Here is a 22,500-nt window from a genome sequence, read left to right as displayed (position 1 = left end):
AGGAAAGTTATTTCGTAAAATGTGGAAATGGTGTAGACAAAAAAAAAAAAAAAAAACTCCAATGACTAAGAAATTCAGAAAGTCCAGGCTAGCTATTCCAGCCAAGTTAAGAACTGTGAATCCAGTAGACTTACATCTTCAGTCATTATTAAGCCATGTTTTATCCGCGTCAGAGAAGGGAATACTTTGTAATTTAAATGTTCCTCAAAAGCGGATGTATAGAAATATGGCACCGCATATGAATTAATTTTACGAAATTTAATTAGGGCCAAAATGTAAATCATTTTTATGTCAGTAAAAGCTCACGAGAAAAGAAATATTGCTCATTTCTTATAAAGCCGCGAAATCCCCCCCCCCCCCCCCCCTTCTCTCTCTCTCTCACTCTCTCTTCCATTAGTCATATGCGCATACCTAAATGCTCACATATAGCTATGTAGATAGATATAGATATACATTTCATTTTACCATTATCAGTCATACCGGTTGTAATGCCACAAGCATGTGTTACGTCATCGAAAGGGAAATTCTGCCACAAATGAGTCGTCGTATATACTGTATTATCCTATACTGGTTTATCAAGAACTTAAATAAGACATTTTGAACTGTTCTACATAGTCTAACGATTCGCATATCTAATAAAAGAGACATACTTTCCTTTTGCGTTAAACCATTTTTGGGTGGGCATATAACGGGTATGAAATGGAATTAGCTTATATTTTATGTAAATATTTTCTCCAGTATGCGGCAAAGAAAAATAACGTACATGGGAAAACGGAGAAAAAAGCTGTTAATTCTACTCGGTTATCATTTTGTTCTTTGTTTTTTCTGTCCTTTCCTGTTTCCATTATATTCTGTATCTAAAATTGCCTTCTCTTTCTTCTTTAACCAAAGTTATAGAAGCAATTCCAAGCTGTAATTTTTTTATCGAGAGAACTATTGGTAGTATTCCAGTGGAAGTTTCATAAACATGTATTTTTAGACGATGAATGCATAAACAATGTAAACCTTACGCAACTAAGGCCGCAGGTGTATCATCGAGAGGGGAAACTTGGTCAAAAGAAGAGTCAAAGCAACCTTGCTGTTATATCCAGACGTCACAAAATGGGCGGAGTTTTTCTTGTACATTTGTATAAAAGATAGGAATGTCATTGTCTTCGCCAGTCTTGTCACAGAATAGAATGAGCATGGCATTCAAGGTATAATTAAGCGCAATTTTATTTAACATATTAAAACCGTTTATCGAGTTTATGAAAAAAAAAAAAAATCAATACGTAAACACCACTACAATGTAAAATGGTTTTGCAGATTTTCGCACTGGCTTCCCTTGTGGTCGCCGCCATCGGCCTTCCAGACAGCCAGCCTACGTACGGTTACCCCGCTCCCACTACTGCTTATGCACCTGCCAAGTACGACTTCAATTACGCCGTCAACGACCCATCATCTGCTAACGATTTCGGACATCAGGAAACCCGTGATGGCGACAACACACAGGGATCCTACTACGTCCTGCTTCCTGACGGTCGTCTCCAAAGAGTCACCTACAGTGTGAACGGAGACTCTGGTTACGTGGCCGACGTAACCTACGAGGGAGAGGCTCAGTACTCCGCCCCACAAGCCACTTATGGACCTCCTCAGCCTTCCTACAATCCACCCACGCCTTCATATGCTTAAAAGAATATAACAATATATTTACTGATACCCAGCCCTTATAATTTATTAATATTAAATAAGCAGACCAAGATAACGTATTTTTCCTGTTAACTGTTTTCTCCTTTATATCCTCAAGGAATATTTTTGTCAGTGTTTTGTACCAAGTCACATTTTCAGATATAACATTCTTGTAAACTCCCAGCTTTTGTGTTTATATATAAGTATATCTTTGTATGTAAATGCGTATGTCTGTATATATATGCATGTATATATGTATCCATGCATATATGTGTCTGTGCATATATATATATATATATATATATGTATGTGCTGTATACACACATGCTCTGTATATATGTATTCATTATAACAGAAATTTAAATTCTTGCGTAATGCTACACCCACATAAGCTTGCCGTCATCAAAAATTAGTCTTTCTAAATACACGTACATACACAATAAAATGTTTATATACACTCATGCATAATCATGTATATATACATACATATATGTATGCATATGTGTGTATCTGCATATGTTTTCACACACACATGCATATATATATATATATATATATATATATATATATATGTATGCATGTGTGTGTGTGTGTATATGTATATGTGTATAAACATACACGTGTATATATGTATATATGTATATTTATATATATGTATATACATACGCATGTGTACACATATATACAGATATATAGATAAATACAACATATACATATATGTATATATATTTAAAAGTTACAAATATATATATATATATATGTGTGTGTGTGTGTGTGTGTGTGTGTGTGCACAAGCGATTGTTAATCACAATATATAGATATAGATAGATAGATTCATTTATCACATACACAATATACATTATATGTAATATATTTCTCTCTTGTCTTTCCATTACTCAAACGATTTTTAATGACTGTCCATAAAAAGTAATGCACAAAAAGAAATTGAAAACGTAGATGACAATGGTGAATACATCCTTATGAGTGCATGGGTGTAATCCTGACTCGTGGAAGAGGGAAAGCGACACCTCTGGTAGAAAAGCGGAAACGGGTAAAAGTGGAGGAAGGGTCTTTGAGGTGTCTTGCCTTCCAATAGGTGAGCTGTGTTTCACCAAAGATATGTGCGTCATTGCTAAACTATTTAGCAGTCTATACCGACCCTGGCAACGAAATGTTACTAAATGAGTGTATGATATATGAGTATATACACTCACACACAAACATATAGATAGATATAGATTACAATACCACAAGTGTGTCTTACATCGGCGAAATGGATGTTTAGCTACAAGTGAGTCGTATATCTCTCTATATTATTCCATACTGTTTTACCGATGACTTAATTAAGACGTCGTTGAAATTTTCTACATACATAAAAAAATCACATATCTTAAGAAATGGGCATGTGCTTCGTGCCACCCTCTTCTTCCCATTCCCAGCTACAGGTAATAAGTTGTAAGTTTAAATCGCTAAATCACTTTACTTGGGCTAGCCATATCTGGGGACTGAGTAAAAGATATTTATCACCAACAAATATGTGAATATTGCATTTATGTTTTCAATCTATTTATCTGTACTGACGTCTTTCCAGCATGACGACCAGTTTTCAGACTTGCTAATATACGCAAAATGAGATAAATGAAAACCACATATGTATATTGGAAAAAAAAAACTACAACCTATCGTATAATTTCATTTCTTCTCTCCGTCTTTTTCCTGTTTGCATTCTCACCATTCAATATCTATCTTTTTTATCAAAAACATAGAAACAATTACAAGCTATATATTATTTATCGATAGCATTATTGGTAGTATTCTAACGGAAGTTTCATGAATATGTATTTTAGCCGAAGAATGCATGAACAATGTAGACCTTACGCAACTAAAGCCGCACGTATGTCATCGAAAAGAAGAGTCAAAGCAACCTTGCTGTTATATCTAGATGTCGCAATATGGACAGAGTTTTTCTTGTATATTTGTATAAAAAATAAAAATGTCATTGTCTTCGCCTGTCTTGTCATAACTTAAAAAGAGCATGGCATTCAAGGTATGTTTAGACGTATTTTATTTACATGTTCATACTGTTTACCGAGTTGATCAAAGTACACAATATGTAAACATCAAAACGTAAATTGCCTTGCAGATTTTCGCACTGGCCTCCCTTGTGGTCGCCTCCATCGCCCTTCCACACAGCCAGCCTACGTACGGTTACCCCGCTCCCACACCTGTTTATGCGCCCGCCAAGTACGACTTCAATTACGCCGTCAACGACCCACCATCTGGTAACGACTTTGGACATCAGGAAACCCGTGATGGCGACAACACACAGGGATCGTATTACGTCCTGCTTCCCGATGGTCGTCTCCAGAGGATCACCTACAGTGTGAACGGAGACTCTGGTTACGTGGCTGACGTCATCTACGAAGGAGAAGCTCAGTACCTGGCCCCACAAGACACTTATGGACCTCATTAACCTTCCTACAGCCTACCCATACCCGCCTATGTTTAATATGTTTACTGATACACAATCCTTATAAATCATTTATATTATATTAGCAGACTTAATAGCAATTTATATTTTCCTTTTCTGTTTTCTCCCATACTAAAAGAAACATTTTTGTCATATACGAGCACGTTTATAGTTATTCTTTTAGACCATCAGATTTAATGTAAATTAATATGTGTGCATTTATGTATGTGTATATATATGTATATATATATATAATATATTGTATATGTGTACTGTATACATGTATTGTTTTTAATAGAAATATGAATTCTTCCGTAGTGCTAAGGCCACATAACACTGTCATCGTCCAAAAAATAGCATAATCTAGCACACACGTACATGTTGCTTTCTATATATATACAATTACATAAACATTTATATGTACATACATATACATACATATGTATGTGTATACATATACATGTGTGTATATACATTCTCTCTCGCTTCCATTATTGAGACTACTATCAATGAATTTCCAGAAAAAAATATGTGTTAGAACACAAAAATGTATATGACAATGTCGAATACATCTTTGTGAGTACATAGGCGGAACCCGGATTTTAGAAAGCGGGGCTGCGACACCTCAGGTATAAAAAGGGTAACGGGTACGGCTCTCAGAGCTTTCGCAGAGGAAGGGTCTTTGAGGTGGTCTTTCACCAATGAGATGTGCGTCATTGGTGAACTATTTAACATTCAATGGCAACGTAATGGCACTATACAAGCGTGCGATATATGTGTGATAACACACCTACATATATAGATATATACATAGATATAAATATATACGCAAGGTCATACAGGCATGTGTTACATCAACGAAAGGGAAATTCTGTAACAGATGAGTCATCGTATATTCTATATCATCCCATATTGTTTAACAATTAATTATATAAAACATCGTTGAACTGTTCTACATAACATAATAGTTCATAAGACAGGACGTGTACCATGCCTTCCTCCTCCTTCAATTCAGTGCTACAGTTGGCAGCAAGTTTATATCACTGTCATTTTTCCTGGGCTAGCCATCTCTGTCAGGAGCTGAGTAAAAGGTGACGTTCATCACTATCACTATTCCTTTCTGACTATTTAGTTTTTGGTAGGACTATAACAGATGTAAAATGGTAATTTACCAACAATAATTGAACATGTGGCTTGTATTTTCATCTATGGATTTGTATTGGTCTTTCCATTATGACGACCAGTTTTCAGATTTTCTAAAGCATCATCAGTAGTATTGTAATAGACGTTTCATGACTAAGTATTTTTAGTTGAAGAATGCATGAACAATGTAGACCTTACACAATACTAAGGCCGCAGGTGCATCATCGAAGGGGAAAACTTGGTCAAAGCAAGAGTCAAGGCAAGTGATTTTAAGTCCTGACGTCACAATGTGGGCGGAGTTTTTCTTGTTCCCTTGTATAAATGCAAGTAATTTCCTTGTCTTCACCAGTCTTGTCAAAAGAGAAGCAGTATGACATTTAAGGCATGTTTAAACGTATTTTTATCTAAAATGTTTATACCGATTGCCGAGTTGATCAAAGGTAACAATATGTAAGCATTTAAATTTGCCTTGCAGATTTTCACACTAGCCTCCCTTGTGGTCGCCGCCATCGGCCTTCCAGACAGCCTACCTACGTATGGTTACCCCGCTCCCACACCCGCTTATGCACCCGCCAAGTACGACTTTAACTACGCCGCCAACGACCCATCATCTGGTAACGATTTTGGACACCAAGAAACCCGTGATGGCGACAATACACAGGGATCCTATTACGTCCTGCTTCCCGACGGTCGTCTCCAGAGGGTTACCTACAGTGTGAACGGAGACTCTGGTTATGTGGCTGACGTCACCTACGAAGGAGAGGCTCAGTACTCCGCCCCACAAGCTACTTACGGACCTCCTCAGCCTTCCTACAACCCACCCACGCCCTCATATGCTTAAAAGAATATATAATATTTACCGATATCCAGTCTTTATAAGTTATTGATATTAAATAAGCACACCATAATAACGTCTTTTTCCTCTTTTCTGTTTTCTCCTGTACTTCTACAAGGAATAATTGTGTCAACATTTTTCAACAAATAACATTTTTAGTTAAAACATTTTGTGTGTATGTACGAATATATGTACATGGGTGTATATATATGAGTATATGTACATCATCATCATCATCATCATCAGCCTGGGTCAATCCACTGCAGGACGTAGGCCTCTCCCAATCTTTTCCATCTTTGTCTGTCTTGCGTCTTTATATGTATGTATATATATGTATATGTGCATATATATGTATGTTTATATATGCATATATATGTATGTATATATATATGCATATATATGTATGTATATATATGCATATATATGTATGTGTATTTATATGCATATATATATATATATATGTATGTATGTATAAGTATGTGTATATATATGCATATGTATGTAAGTATATGTATGTATATATGTATAAATATGTATGTATATATATGTATATATGAATGTGTATATATATATGTATGTCCTGTATACACATATACTGTATACATTCATTATAATAGAAATATATATTCTTGTCGTCATCAAAAATAGTATAATCTCCCAACATTTTGCCATTTTGACGTTTATTTGTTCATCACAGAAATTAACAGTTCATATATCAGTCTGTATAATTACACCCAAATTTGTCTTTTACATACACGTATACATATGTATATATATACATATATGTATGCCTGCTTATATTTACATATATATTTGTGTATGTATACACGCGCACATACACATACGCAAACACAAGCGCACATGGACACACGCATATATGTGTATAAGTGTGTATATATACATATATGTATGCCTGTTTATATTTACATATATATTTGTGTATGTATACACCCGCGCACATACACATACGCAAACACAAGCGCACATGGACACACGCATATATGTGTATAGGTGTGTATATATATATCCATACACGTGTGTAAATATATTTATGTATATTTGTGTATACATGTATATGCATACATTTGTGTACACAGGCACGCACACACATAAGTATGCATGTATGTATGTATGTACATAAATGTAACAAACAAGTGCATATATTTATATAAATATGTATGTGTGCACATGAATTTGTTAATCACTCAATATATACCTTTTTTTATCATACACAATATATGAGTGTAATATATTTCTCATTCTTCCATTACTCAAACGCCTTCAGTATCCGTAAAAAATACCGCACTATAAGAAATTTATTTTAGATGAGAAGGGTGAATACATCTTTATGAGTGCATGGGCGTAATCCTGACACCTGGTAGAAATATGGAAAGGGGTAAAAGGCTCTTCCCATAACTGAGCTTTTTCACCAATGATATATGCATCATTGGTAAATTATTCAGCAGTCTATACCTACCCTTGCAATGAAAGGTCATTAGTGTATGATATATGAGTGTACACACATACATATATATATATATATATATACTTTGTTTTAGTGTTATAAGGGTCATACCCATTGCAGTACCATAGGTATGTTACATCAGCAAATTGAAAATGTAGCCACAAATGAGTCTTATGTTCCTCTATATAATTCCATACTATTTTACCGATGATATATACAAAACGTCGTTGAAATAATCTACACAACAAAAGTTCACATATCTTAAGGTGTACGTGTTCCTTGCTACCACCCTTTCCTCCAACTTAATGCTACAGTAATAAGTTGACAATAGGTTTAAATCGCTAAATCACTTTGCTTTGGCTAGCCATCTCTATCAGGACTGAGTAAAATGTAATTATTACTATTACTTTTTTAACTAGTTAATCTACGACATATAGGTGAATATGGCATTTATATTTTCATGTATGTATTTTTATTGAAGACGACCAGTTTTCAGCCTTGCCAATGTAGATTTTTAAAAATAAGGTTCAACTCTATTCATCAGACTACAACTTTGTCTATAATCCTTTCATTCCTTTTTTCCCAGTTTGCATTTTTTTCATTAAGTATGTAGCCCTTTTTTTTTTTTTTTTTCAAAAGCATATAAACAATTCCAAGCTGTACAATTTTTATCGAAAACAATATTGGTAGTATTCCAATCGAAGTTTCATGAACGTGTATTTTAGACGAATTTGTGAATAATGTAGACCTTACGCAACTAAGTCCGCTGGGGCATCATCGAAAAGAAGAGTTAAAGCAACCTTTTACCCAGACGTCGCAATATGGGCGGAGTTTTTCTTGTATATTTGTATAAAATATAGGAATTTCATTGTCTTCGCCAGTCTTGTTACAACGTAAAAGGAGCATGGCATTCAAGGTATGTTTTTATATAACATGTTTATAACGTTTACCGAGTTGATCAAAGATAACAATACGTAAATATCACTAAAATGTAAAATTGCCTAGCAGATTTTCGCACTGGCCTCCCTTGTGGTCGCCGCCATCGCCCTTCCAGACAACCAGCCTACGTATGGTTACCCCGCTCCCACACCCGCTTATGCACCCGCCAAGTACGACTTTAACTACGCTGTCAACGACCCACCATCTGGTAACGACTTTGGACATCAGGAAACCCGTGATGGCGACAACATACAGGGATCTTATTACGTCCTGCTTCCCGATGGTCGTCTCCAGAGGATCATCTATAGTGTGAACGGAGACTCTGGTTACGTGGCTGACGTCATCTACGAAGGAGAAGCTCAGTACCCGGCCCCACAAGCCACGTATGGGCCTCCTCAACCTTCCTATAACCCATCCACACCTGCCTATGCTTAAAATAATATAATCTATTTACCGATACCCAATCTTTGTGAATTATTATTGAATAAAGCGACTATAATAACTTATTGTTTATTTTCCTCTGTTTTCTCGCCTACTTCTTGAAGGAACATTTTTGTCTTATATGAGCATATTGTAATAAATCACATTTTTAGTTGTTACAGTCTTGTAGATTTAGTATATATGTGCATGTATGTGCATATATAAGTACTATATATATATCGTATGTATGTAAAATATATAAAATTGTCTTTGTCCAAAAATAGCTTAATCACCCAGCAGTGTCTTTGGCAGATTTGAATGAATGGTGTGTTTATTTGTCCTTCACAGATATTAACAGTTCATATATCAATCTCTATAAATACACACACACATACATGTACGTGTCCTTATATACACATATATAAACTTGTATATATTCATACAAATACATATAAAAATATATATGTGCATATGTATACATATTTGTGTATTTGTACAAACGTGTGTGTATATCTATAAATATACATTTTATGTATGTATATAAAAACTTACTCCAGTAAATGCATAAGTATATGTATACCGTGTTGATAAGTTTATAAATCACACACGACTTGCCGTATATATATATATATATATATATATATATATGTATATATGTGGGTGTACACATGCGTTTGTAAATCACACACTATACATACATATATACGTACATGGTACATGGGCAGAACCCGGATTTTGAAAAGCGGGGCTTGCGACACCTCAGGTAGAAAAGGGGTAATGGTTAAGGGTCCCAGAACTTTCGCAGAAGGGTCTTTAGTGACCGATCCTGATTTCCCCATTCCTTGAATCGGCGGAAATATGCGTTTTTCTTTCCAGTACTACTAATATTGACATTGTTATCAATCATATTGATATCATGAGTATTAAATTGGTATTCAAATATTAATAAATCCAGAGACAATAAAATAATAGAAGTGAAGCTTTCAAAAAATGAAGGAAAAGGGTAAACAGAAGAGAAAGGTAGGACTAATAGCTGATTCCTTGGTGACTAAGCACTTGTAGAGCCATCTATGTGTAAAGACAATACATAAAACTTTTATTACAGTGGGCATGGCATTGTAGTCGTGCCACCCGCGCTCATTGGGTTAACCCATATTGTTTGACAATGACATATAATACGTCATTGAACCGTTCTACATAACATAATAGTTCCCACATCTATAGAAAGGAGCACGTGTTCCTTGCCTCCTTCCTCTCCAACTCAGTGCTACAGTAATAAGTTGGCAGTTTAAATAGCTAAATCATTTATCTGGGCTAGCCATCCCTATTAGGACAGAGTAAAAGGTAACATTTATCATTATCAGTATTCCTTTTTCAACTATTTAATTTTTGGGTAGGCCTATAACATATATGAAATGGTAGTTTACCAACAATATAGACATTTCATGACCAAGTATTTTTAGACGAAGAATGCATGAATAATGTAGACTTTACGCAATACTAAGGCCGCAGGTGCATCACTGAGGGAGGAAACTTGGTCAAAGCAAGAGTCAAGGCAACAGTGATGTTAAATCCTGACGTCACAATGTGGGCGGAGTTTTTCTTGTTCGTTTGTATATATGCAAGTAACTTTCCTCGTCTTGTCCAGCTTTGTCTCAAAATAGAAGCAGTATGACATTCAAAGTATGTTTAAGCGTATTTTTATTTAACATGATTATACCGTTTACCGAGCTGATCAAAGGTAACAATACATAAGCAACACTAAAACGTATATTTGTCTTGCAGATTTTCGCACTGGCCTCCCTTGTGGTCGCCGTCATCGCCCTTCCAGACAGCCAGCCTACGTATGGTTACCCCGCTCCCACACCCGCTTATGCACCCGCCAAGTACGACTTTAACTACGCAGTCAACGACCCACCATCTGGTAATGATTTCGGACATCAGGAAGCCCGTGATGGCGACAGTACACAGGGATCCTACTACGTCCTGCTTCCCGACGGTCGTCTCCAGAGGGTCACCTACAGTGTGAACGGAGACTCTGGTTACGTGGCTGACGTCACCTACGAAGGAGAGGCTCAGTACCCAGCCCCACAAGCCACGTATGGGCCTCCTCAACCTTCCTATAGCCCATCCACACCCGCCTATGCTTAAAAGAATATAATATATTTATTGATACCCAATCTTTGTAAATTATTAATATTAAATAAGCCGACTATAATAATTTATTGTTTACGTCACCTACGAAGGAGAGGCTCAGTACTCTGCCCCATAAGCCACTTACGGACCTCCTCAGCCCTCCTACAGCCCACCCACGCCTCCCTATGCTTAAAAAAATGCAACATATTTACCGATACTCAATCCTTGTAAATCATAAATGTTACATAAACAGACTATGAATTCGATCCTCGAATACTTCTAGAAAGAAAATTTTGGTCATATGTTTTGTAACAAATCGCATTCCCAGTTGTTACATTCTCCTAGTAGGTAGATACCATAAGATTTGTTTATATGTATGAATATATGTAAAATATGTGTGCGTATATGGGTAAGTATATACTGTATATAAATATATATATATTGATTCATCAGTAATGCTCAGGCCACACACCTTTGCCGCCATCAAAAAATAACATTTTCTTCCAACAACAAATTGACAGAATTCCATTAAAGGCATGTATATTTGTTCAGAACAGTTCATAGATCACTCGCTGTAAATACATGCACACACATACAGGGATACGTATATCTCTTTGCTTTCCCATACATATATGCGTGTGTGTAATGGATACATACATTTATGTATATGTATATATAGATACATATATATGGATAGACTGATTGACCGATAGATAGTTATAGACATAAATACAGATGTGTTCATATATAGATGCATATATATATACATGTATAATTGTGTGCGTGTGTGTGTTTGTGTTTTGGTATATTAACAGATAGATACACACATATGTGTATATGTGTGTGTGTGCGTCTATGCATATATAGATTCTGTGTTTACAAACACATGTGTATATAGATATGTATATATATATATATATATATATATATTCATATAATATACACATATGCAAACACGTGCGCACGTTTGTGTGTAATTACAATTATTCTATCGAGAAGTCCTTTGCATATTACAGCAATTTATTTATATAACCCATTTCTTATGTCCACCATCCGAAATACTTATCGATACCATCCTCTACAGTTTTCGCCAACGATTCTTTATAATTTAAAATACATATTACCAGATGGATACATACATATGTACATACATATTCTGATGCAACCATCTAGTTTCTTTCATATGCACTTCAATTTGTATATTTATATATTTATATTTTTTTCCCTTTCTTTTAGTATTAGCACCGTTATGTTGAAGGTAAAGCAAACCTCAGGACACAGACTTTCATCCTGAATTCCACGGAACATAGCCGGCGGGGGAAACTTTGGTTACGTAAGAGCCCAAGATAAGCATGTTCGGGTGATTTTCTGCCAGACTATCACATGGGCGTTGTTTTGTTTTGAACACTAGTGTTCAGGAGAACAAGTTGAAAACCTTTGTTTTACTGACTTCAGCGTTTTGACATATCAATTTTTAATGCTTACTTGTCAACTACTTGAAGGGGTTAGCAGTTTAGATTTTCGGAAGTTTACTAGTAAATTCTATCGCTTTGGATTATACTATTTGTTTTCTCTCTCTCTCTCATGGTTTGGTGTCACTTACTCATCTTTCATAGCCATCCCTAATTTTCTAACAAGCCTAATTCTTGTTTTTTAATAAAGTTAGATATTGAATTAGCTTGACCATTTCCATTGATATTTTCCCCTAACTGGACTTTATATCTTACATGATTTACGTCAAATTCTAAATAATAATCCATGTATTTTGCATGTACTTGAGTTACAGTTTTGCGGCAAATTATGGCACTAGATTCATGCGAAAGGACTATGGGAAATAACGAATTAGAGTGTGCAAAATGTATCGTCCCCGTATTGATATTTCAAACAGTAATATATTAGAGAATTTTCTTTAATGTAACTTACCTACTATCATTTATCTTGACAATATTGATATAATTATATGTTTGACTCCCTCTAATGAAAGTCGACATTCTTTACAGGGAAAGTAGCTGTGTGCATTTTTTTTTTTTTTTTTTTTTTTTTTTTTTTTTTTACTTCATTCAATTAGTGAAATCTTAAAATTCAACATTTGTCAAATATACGCATGATCATGCACTATGCTGGTGGTCTGTAACATGCAAGCTTTATTTTCGTAGTTTATGATTTCTATTTCTATTAACTTTCTCTTCCTTTTAAAACCAATTCGCAATCTTTAACCCCTTGCCGACGGATACGACGGTAGACACGTGCTTTGCCCACTGTTAGTACTTTTTTGATTGTTTATACACATAGATGGCTATACTTGTACTAAGTCACCAATGAGCCAGTTAGGAGTACTGCCCGTCTCGCCCGTTCACCCTTTTCTTTGATTTACGAAATATTTTACATTATCTTATTTTGCTGTTACTAATATTAAAAAACATTATAATAATTATAATGTTTATAATAAAAATAACACCATCGATATCCATAGCACTAGTACAAAACACGTTTTTCCCGCCAATTCAAATCACGTATGGTCACAAGGTCTACTAATTGACTCCTTTGTGGCTAAGCACTAGCAGAGCCATCTATGAGCAGACATTTCACAAAAATAATAGAAAATGGGCACAGCATTTTCCCCATTTTTTGTTCATTTTCCCCGACGGCATTGGGTTAAAAAGAAAAAAAAGTGTTTAAGGCAGCTTCTTAAGAGCTGAAGTAAAAGTATACTGTTTGACAGAATACAAGGCTGGGTATAAATTACAGTATTGGGTAATATGCATTAATATATTGTTCATAGTATATGCTTTTTGTATTTCTTATTCGATACGAGTGATTCATGAATAAAGACCACTTAAAAAAATTATCTAAATTAACTTTTATCTAAATTAAACTAAATCGCAAATTATGCAGGGTATTTTATTACATAAATGTGCCGCAACAAAAATCTATCTGTGATGGCCCGTGATGGCATGAATACAACTGGTCAGTTCAGATGTATTAAAATGTATCATCAGTCTGGCACTGGTATATTTACCTGTTAGTCAGCCTTTGTGATTGTGACAATAATCTCTTTGTATTCTTTGTTAACCAGAGAGGAGGGGCAGTCTCGCTTTCTCATGAATTTTACTTTTTTTCCCCGCGTGAAGAATACAACTTACAAATAGACCGTCAACCATAAGTGTAATACCAACGAAGGGGAAAACTCGGTCACAGAAGGTCTCAAGGTAATCGAGTTGGGATGATACTCTCTGACGTCACCATCGGGGCGGAGTTTTCACTTCGACAGTTATATAACAGAAGGAAATTATCGCTATATCATTCTCACCACAACGTTGGACATCATGGCATTCAAGGCATGTATAAGCATAATCCATTGAGCTTCATAAGTAATATGTCCAGTATTCTAGATATTACAGAGATTTCGATCAAATATCTCAATTCATTACCCAAGTAATACTAATCTGTTGTTTTATAGGTACTCGTTTTAGCCGTCCTCGTGGCTACTGCCCTCTCCCTCCCAGATAATCAGCCTACGTATGGTTACTCCGCTCCCACACCCGCTTATGCACCCGCTAAGTACGACTTCAACTACGCCGTAAACGACCCACCATCTGGCAACGATTTCGGACATCAGGAAGCCCGTGATGGTGACAATACACAGGGATCTTACTATGTCCTTCTTCCCGATGGTCGTCTCCAGAGGGTCACCTACACTGTGAACGGAGACTCCGGTTACGTGGCTGATGTCACCTACGAAGGAGAAGCTCAGTACTCCGTCCCACAAGCCACTTATGGTCCTCCTCAGCCTTCCTACAAGCCACCAACTCCCTCCTACGCTTAGAAATATTAAAGGAAAATAACTGTTAATATATATATATATTTCAAATATGATATTAAAGAGGCAAATTTAACATTTTCTCACACTTTTATTCTCTATATCCAGACACAGATCTTTCTCTTGGAAATGTGAAAGCCCTAGAATTATCTGTTGATTCTAGTTGGTCAGGAATTGAAAGACATCAAATTCGACTTTACTATAATTGCACTAATATATAACTAATATTGTCATAAATTATAGTATACATTTATTGTAAATTGTATTTTAAATGTATTATAAATCGTAAATTATATCATAGACTATATCAGAGTAATTGATAAATTTATTATGAATTATTATTATGGATATATATGTTTGTATATAAATGAATTTACATATATGTATATACATACATATAAAGACAAAAATACGTGTGTGTGTGTATATATATAGATATAGAGATGTGACTGCAAATATGTGTTTATACATATTCAGATAGATATATAATTATAAATATATAGACAAACGCATATATATGTGTTTGTGTGCGTGTGTGTGTACAGACAGATGCCTTCATATATGTGTGAGCGTGTCTGCGTATACAGACATAGATGCATTTATATACATGTGTGTGTGTACAGACAGATGTATGTGTGTGTGTGTGTGTGTGTGTGTGTGTGTGTGTGTGTGTGTGTGTGTGTGTGTGTGTGTGTGTGTGTGTACAAATATATTTATATGTATATATATACTGTAAATGTCCTAAGAAATTTCGAGAAATGTCATTCACATTCCATTCTAAACTCAAATTAGGAAAGCCATCTTATGGTTTGCACAAAGCAAAGGTTTAACATTTCCATCAGCTTCAAATTTTATTTCAAGTACCATAGTATTCATTGCTATTCATTGTCTGAAAGGTTCATATTCTGCAAATAGTGATTGCTTTCCATTCTTCTTAATACATATCTTTCACATGGTTCTTTAAACTAAAGAAATCTACACTGTCTAATATCGCCTGAGGGAAAAACTCGCTTGAAAGAAGAATTACGGTTAACTTGTTAGGAGGATATTACCTGACGTTATGACTTAGGTAGAGATTTTCTCGTTTCAGTCTCATTATTCACTGAGAATATGTTCGTTTCCCTCCATACTTGGATATTAGTTTTCATAATTTTTAATGAGTTTTGTCTCTTTTTATTATTATTCAGAAATACATTGATTAAAGAAAATACCAAAATGTTGATTCTACTTTTGATGAAGTTTTGGTTTACTTTTATGAAGTCATCAGTCTCATCCCGGTATTCATATTATCAAATATGCTAAACATGTAAAAGTCTACTAAAATCAATATGACCACATAAGTATAATTTTTGGCAGGTATTTGTAATGGCCGCTCTTGTGGTTGCCGCCATCGCCCTTCCAGATGGTCATTCTACGTATGGTTACTCCGCTCCCACTCCCGCTTATGTACCCGCCAAGTTCGACTTCAACTACGCGACATCAGGAGGCCCGTGATGGCGCTAATACAGAGGGATCTTACTATGTCCTTCTTCCCGACGGTCGCCTACAGAAGGTTACTTACACTGTTAATGGAAACTCCGGTTATGTGGCTGATGTCACCTACGAGAGAGAGGCTCAGTACCCCACTCCACAGGCCTCCTATGGGCCTCCTCAGCCATCCTATAAGCCACCCATCCCCTATTATGCTTAAAACATGTTAACAATAATAATCAGTCATGTACCCTTCTACTCTATACTCCCCCCAAAAAAAATATTGATCTTGAATATTTCTATACATTAATATCAAATCAGCAGACGTTACTTCTAGCACTCTTACATTCCCTTCGGGATTAGTAAGCTAGTGTGTCGTCAAACGCGTATATACAAAACCTATTTTATACTTAGATGTTATGGAGACAAATAAAAATATATTGTTTAAAAATCCTGATACCCTTCAGGCTCAGTGCACATGATCCATGTACGGGAGAAAAGAAATAAAATTATATATATATATATATGTGTGTGTGTGTGTGTGTGTGTGTGTGTGTGTGTGTGTGTGTGTGTGTGTGTGTATGTATAATCTTCATTTCACTAGATTCAGTAATAAACTATTGGCGTCTTAGTTAAGGTGATATTCATAACCCTGTTTTGTTTTACTGTTAGAGATCCATTCCTTGTTAAAACAGCTGGGTTGATAGCCAGTCCTTGATTCACACCAGATGATATTGCCTAATTGTTTAGTATGATTTAAAACAATGCACGGCATGATAAACATATAAAATGTTGTGGATCTGGCGATCTTGCGTGGTATTCAAAGTGAATGACAGAAGCACGTCCACCATCGCAGTTAAATAGTTCAGAATGATTAAAATACTATTCTGTCATGTAGCGGACTATTCTGGATTTGGAGCTTTCCCATATGGATACGATCCAGTAATAAATATATAAATAGCAAAGTCGTCTTTGCAGGTTGGAGTAGGTCAAGATTTTTGTTGGATTCTATATGTGTTTAATATACTGTGTTCTTTTTCTTTATTTTTAAGGGGAATACTTAACCGAGCATTTGCTTTTCTTAACCAGGAATAGCCATTTTAATATAGGTAGCCACTCAGTAGTCTTGGATTAGAATTTTAAATTGGCAAATTAGAAAATTTGACAGCATTGAGATTGCTCCACTCCATTAGAATGAGCTTCACAATGAACTGCCCAGTGTAAACTGTTTACAGACGTCAATTAATACCACTGTAATGCTAGCATTCGCAATCACTTTTTTTAATGATTACTGATTGCTTAAGTTATATGTCACTAAAATCATGAAACAACCACTTCGATCAATCGTATTCACCATTTGAATAACGATCACAAGTCACACAACCATTTTCGGATAACAATGCAACACATCGTAAGTGTAACGGTTGACTGTTTAAGATCTTCAAATACTACCATCTCCTTATTTCAAATAACATCAAATCTCAAATCTACAGATGCTTGCAAACGAAAATCTAGCAATATAGGGGCCGTTACCCATAGATTATTCATATGAATATATTCATATACATCTCCATAGCATAAACTAACACTGGAAAACATAACTTTTACATTTTACATTTCTGTAACATCGCGGGAGGGAAAAATTCCCTCGAAAGAAGAATCAAGGTTACATTGCTGGTACGATATTTCCTGACGTCATCACGTGGGTGGAGTTTTTTCTTAGACACTTGTATAAAAGGTAGAACTCTTTCAGCATTCGTCAGTCTCCCTGCAAACTCATCCTGATAGCATGGCATTCAAGGCATGTATCTGTGTTATTCACGTATCACAGAATAATACGGTTATTTCATTCCATGACGCTTCTCTGATTTACATATGTTGATTGATATTTCTAACTCTTCACCAGTCGTATCCCAATCTCTTTTCGGTATCCAAAATATGATTATACATTATTAATATGCAATATAAAGCTCTCCATAATATGGCATATCTGAATCCACTATATTAATATAGTCATGTAAATGTAATTTTCCGCAGGTATATATACTGGCCGCTCTTGTGGTTGTTGCCATCGCCCGTCCAGATAATCCGCCTACATATGGCTACTCTGCTCCCACACCCTCTTACGCACCCGCCAAGTACGATTTCAACTACGCCGTAAACGACCAGTCATCAGGCAACGACTTCGGACATCAGGAAGCCCGCGATGGTGAAAACACGCAGGGATCCTACTACGTCCTACTTCCCGACGGTCGTCTGCAGAGGGTCACCTACACTGTCAATGGAGATTCCGGTTATGTAGCTGATGTAACCTACGAAGGAGAGGCTCAGTACCCCACCCCACAGGCCTCCTATGGTCCTCCTCAGCCTTCCTATAAGCCACCTACCCCCTCATATGCTTAAAACATAATAGCTAGGGTAAATAACAGTCATATATCTATATATATTCCATGTTCGCCATGAATATTTATTGACCGGGATTGTGTATATATTACATATTAAATAAGAAGATTTGCATTCCTTGAATAACTCAAAAACCTTTGTGCCGTCAATAGCGTATATTCATAATCTAGTTTTTATTTCCCATGTTATTATTATGATAACTAAGGTAAATCAAAAGTAATATGCCTTCTATCTATTAAACATTATACACTGTCCTTCTACGCTGGCAGTGTACAAGATCAGTCTTTGATCTTCAAAAGTGGGGGGGAGGCTCGTGTGGTGTCTTTGCTAGATATATTCATATGCTGGTCAGAGAAGCGAGTCTTACATGACAGCAATGTTGGTTGGCAGTCCTTCGCTCATACAAGGTAATGTTGTCCATCTGTTTAGCAAGTTAAACTAATTTAGGGCAGGATAAAAATAACTGACTTACAGGATCCATCCATACAAGACGTGGTATACGAGGTTATATAAAGTGGCACGATAGTGGTGAAAGTTTTATTTATTTGAAAGCAGTTCTTTATATATGCATTGGACTGTTTCCCATACCGATACGATCTCGTAATTAATATACAGGACTAACAAAATCCTTTACCGACCATGCGCTTCTATTACCAAGCACTAGCCGTTCTGATATAGGAAGTTATTGATTACTATAGTCTTGGATTAGAATTGGTTAATAAGTACCGCTAAGTATGCCTTCAACTACGCTGTCAACAATCCACCAATTGGTAATGCATTACCAACAGTCGCCTGCGGATAGTCACCTACGAGGGAGAAGCTCAGTACTCCACCCCAAATGCCTCCTACAAACCACCCTCCCCTCCTATGCTTAAAACCTGTTAGACAGGATCAATATAAAATCTTGTTTCTTTGTACTCCATGTTCTCCAGGAAGATTGATTGATAGAGAATATTGGTGTATAATACATATCAATTATGCAAACGACCTCTTAACACTCTTACATTCCTTACATGACTCTTAAATATCTGTGTCGACAAAAGCATAAATTTGAAATATACATCTCTTCATAATTAAGTTAGTAAAGAAAAACAAACAAGCTGAATTATTATTATTATTATTATAACTTTTAAGATTAGATATTATGCACAGTTCTTTCCCAATATTTTGCGGCCACTCTAGGCTGAGAGCGGAGGATTTATGAAGAAAATAAATATAACTTGTACCTCAACAACTCAGTAACACACTTATGGCATTTTCACTATAGATTGCAATGGCAGCTTAAGTAAAGGTTATTTTGTATGCCTTTTTTTTCAGAAATGCAGCGTGTTGGGTAGTTCTTGGTTCAGTAAAGGCAATATCGATTGTTTAGTAAAAAATAAAATAAAGAATGCCATGTATATTATATATAAAAACTGAGACTCCGGATATCGTACGTGGTGTTACAATTAATTAATGCGATTTTTCTGAAATTCAAATTCAAATTCTGTGGGCATTCTCAACTTGGACTCTTACTATATCGCCATGATCTAGTAATGTACAAGTAGCAAGGTTGTTATGGGAGGCTGGAGTAAATGAGGATCTTTGTAGGATCAGAATGATTTTTGTGTATCTGTAAAGGGAATCCTTAATCGAACATACGCTTTTCTTACCAATGATTAGCCATTCTGATGTGGGTAGCCATTTATTAGTATTGACTAGGATCGGAGAAGAGTAATATTTGTAAATCAAAAGTTAGGGTATTAATGAGATTGCCCCAAGCTTTATGAAGTTCCCAATCATCAGATTAATATTAGCATTTCTGATCATTAAAATAATCAGGATTGCTGATTTATGAATTATAAAGCATGACAATAAAACAAAACTATGTTATCAATACTGCACTTGCCATTTTAATACCAATCACCACCAATCGGCCATTCATTCCCAAATTACCATGCAGCACATCGTAAAATGGTTATCAGTCATTCCAAATCTCTAATCCTAAGAATGCATCTTCTTGCCCTGGACTTAGCAACCGAAAATCTAAAAAGTCATATAGAGATATATTGCCCATACAAAACTATCCATATAGATCCCTATTATACGTTCAGTATAATACCAAATAAGTAGCTTCCACATAGTCCTTTAGAGTAAAATTAACATCTCACATTTGTGTAATACCGCCGGAGAGGAAACTTACTTGAAAGAAGAGTCAGGGTTAACTTGGAATATTTCCTGACGTCATCATATGGGCGGAGTTTTCCTTGGACATTGTATAAAAGAAAGAACGCTCACCGTCTTCGTCAGTCTCACTGCAGTCTCATCTGACATCATGGCATTCAAGGCATGTACCCGTGTTCACATATCACTCTTATTTCACTTTACTACTCAAATATTTACTTTCATCTCTTTTTAAGATGCCTCCTTTCGATTGTCCAGAAAAGACAATGCTTAACCTCCTAACATTATCTAAATGAAATATGTTGCCGAGAATTTGATCTGAAAAGGAGAGATGTACTTCCGGTTGTTGAAATTCAGTAATGGCGCTGTTCTGCTTTACTTTTGTAAACAGGCAAAACAAATCTTAATCTACGCCAATCTTGTACGGTATCTTCCCGGTATATTTTTATATGTTATTAGATATGTTATAAATAGCCTTCGGTGTTTTAGTGTTGACATTTCTAAATGCATGGATCATATATATGACCTTACTCTATAAATATGATCACGTAAATATTTTTTCGGGTAATTATTTGTACTGATTGCTCTTGTGTTTGTAAGCTCTGCTCCCAGACCTGGTGGAACTTTTGTTTACTGGTTAAGAATTTCTAACTTCATACCAATATTATTGGGGCCTTTTTCTGGTACGATATTAAAGATGATATTATGGCTATACATTATTGCATACGTTTTCTGTCAGTTACTGTAAATATTTCTAAAATCATAGATTTAATAGTTGTAATTTTCGGTAGGTATTTGTTCTGGCCGCCCTTGTGGTCGTCACCATCGCCCGCCCAGATAGCCCGCCTACATATGGTTATTCCGCTCCCACACCCTCTTACGCACCTGCCAAGTACGACTTCAACTACGCCGTAAATGACCAACCATCTGGCAACGACTTCGGACATCAAGAAACCCGTGATGGCGACAATACACAGGGATCCTACTACGTCCTACTTCCGGACGGTCGTCTGCAGAGGGTCACCTACACTGTCAACGGAGACTCCGGTTACGTGGCTGATGTCACCTATGAAGGAGAGGCTCAGTACCCTACACCACAGGCTTCCTATGGTCCTCCTCAGCCTTCCTACAAGCCACCCACCCCCTCTTATGCTTAAGATATGTTAGCCAGGATAGTTATCAGTCATGTTTTCCAAGAATATTTATTGATCGTAAATATTTGTGTATATATAATAAACTAGCAAACTCAACTATAACACTTTGTCCTTCCTTGTCTAACTTATAAGCTTCTGTAGCATCAAAAGCGTAGATTCGAAATTTACATTTTTCTTTGGTAAACCAAAATACATACATATAAACTGTATTTAAAACAAATATTTCTAATGTTTAAATGTGATGCACAATCCTCTCCAAATGCCCTGGTCCACTGATAACTCAAGATTTTAGAGGATTGTACATCGGAGTGCGATTTATATATATATATATATATATATATATATATATATATATATACAGTATACATATATATATGCATATATACTTATATATATGCGTGTGTGTGTGTACAT

At 35.8% G+C, this 22,500-nt stretch overlaps 7 protein-coding genes across 7 annotated transcripts; all 7 read left to right on the top strand.

Annotated features, from left to right (window-relative positions):
• The first annotated feature begins 1,184 nt into the window (after positions 1-1,184).
• On the top strand, positions 1,185-1,671 carry LOC125026815 (pro-resilin-like). Its single transcript, XM_047615416.1, has 2 exons — positions 1,185-1,196; positions 1,306-1,671. The coding sequence occupies exons 1-2, from the start codon at positions 1,185-1,187 to the stop codon at positions 1,669-1,671; spliced, it is 378 nt and encodes a 125-aa protein (XP_047471372.1).
• A 2,032-nt stretch (positions 1,672-3,703) lies between these two features.
• On the top strand, positions 3,704-4,141 carry LOC125026814 (pro-resilin-like). The gene is made up of 2 exons (XM_047615415.1): positions 3,704-3,715; positions 3,812-4,141. Exons 1-2 carry the CDS (start codon positions 3,704-3,706, stop codon positions 4,139-4,141), a joined length of 342 nt encoding a protein of 113 aa, XP_047471371.1.
• A 1,501-nt stretch (positions 4,142-5,642) lies between these two features.
• LOC125027451 (pro-resilin-like) lies at positions 5,643-6,339 on the top strand. The gene is made up of 2 exons (XM_047616529.1): positions 5,643-5,663; positions 5,757-6,339. Exons 1-2 carry the CDS (start codon positions 5,652-5,654, stop codon positions 6,120-6,122), a joined length of 378 nt encoding a protein of 125 aa, XP_047472485.1. The 5' UTR covers positions 5,643-5,651; the 3' UTR covers positions 6,123-6,339.
• A 4,262-nt stretch (positions 6,340-10,601) lies between these two features.
• LOC125027454 (pro-resilin-like) lies at positions 10,602-11,144 on the top strand. Its single transcript, XM_047616531.1, has 2 exons — positions 10,602-10,623; positions 10,726-11,144. The coding sequence occupies exons 1-2, from the start codon at positions 10,612-10,614 to the stop codon at positions 11,089-11,091; spliced, it is 378 nt and encodes a 125-aa protein (XP_047472487.1). The 5' UTR covers positions 10,602-10,611; the 3' UTR covers positions 11,092-11,144.
• A 5,154-nt stretch (positions 11,145-16,298) lies between these two features.
• LOC125026813 (pro-resilin-like) lies at positions 16,299-16,586 on the top strand. The gene has a single exon (XM_047615414.1). The coding sequence runs from the start codon at positions 16,299-16,301 to the stop codon at positions 16,584-16,586; it is 288 nt and encodes a 95-aa protein (XP_047471370.1).
• Positions 16,587-18,155: 1,569 nt separating this feature from the next.
• On the top strand, positions 18,156-18,769 carry LOC125026812 (pro-resilin-like). Its single transcript, XM_047615413.1, has 2 exons — positions 18,156-18,167; positions 18,404-18,769. Exons 1-2 carry the CDS (start codon positions 18,156-18,158, stop codon positions 18,767-18,769), a joined length of 378 nt encoding a protein of 125 aa, XP_047471369.1.
• A 2,305-nt stretch (positions 18,770-21,074) lies between these two features.
• On the top strand, positions 21,075-22,182 carry LOC125027453 (pro-resilin-like). Its single transcript, XM_047616530.1, has 2 exons — positions 21,075-21,095; positions 21,724-22,182. The coding sequence occupies exons 1-2, from the start codon at positions 21,084-21,086 to the stop codon at positions 22,087-22,089; spliced, it is 378 nt and encodes a 125-aa protein (XP_047472486.1). The 5' UTR covers positions 21,075-21,083; the 3' UTR covers positions 22,090-22,182.
• The last annotated feature ends 318 nt before the right edge of the window (positions 22,183-22,500 follow it).

Source organism: Penaeus chinensis, chromosome 7 (assembly GCF_019202785.1).
Source record: "Penaeus chinensis breed Huanghai No. 1 chromosome 7, ASM1920278v2, whole genome shotgun sequence".
Taxonomy (NCBI): Eukaryota; Metazoa; Arthropoda; class Malacostraca; order Decapoda; family Penaeidae; genus Penaeus; species Penaeus chinensis.
This window is presented reverse-complemented; position numbering and strand designations above follow the sequence as displayed.

Coding starts and splice junctions, on each gene's coding strand:
- LOC125026813 (XM_047615414.1), top strand. CDS start 16,299: ATGGTCATTCTACGTATGGTTACTCCGCTCCCACTCCCGCTTATGTAC.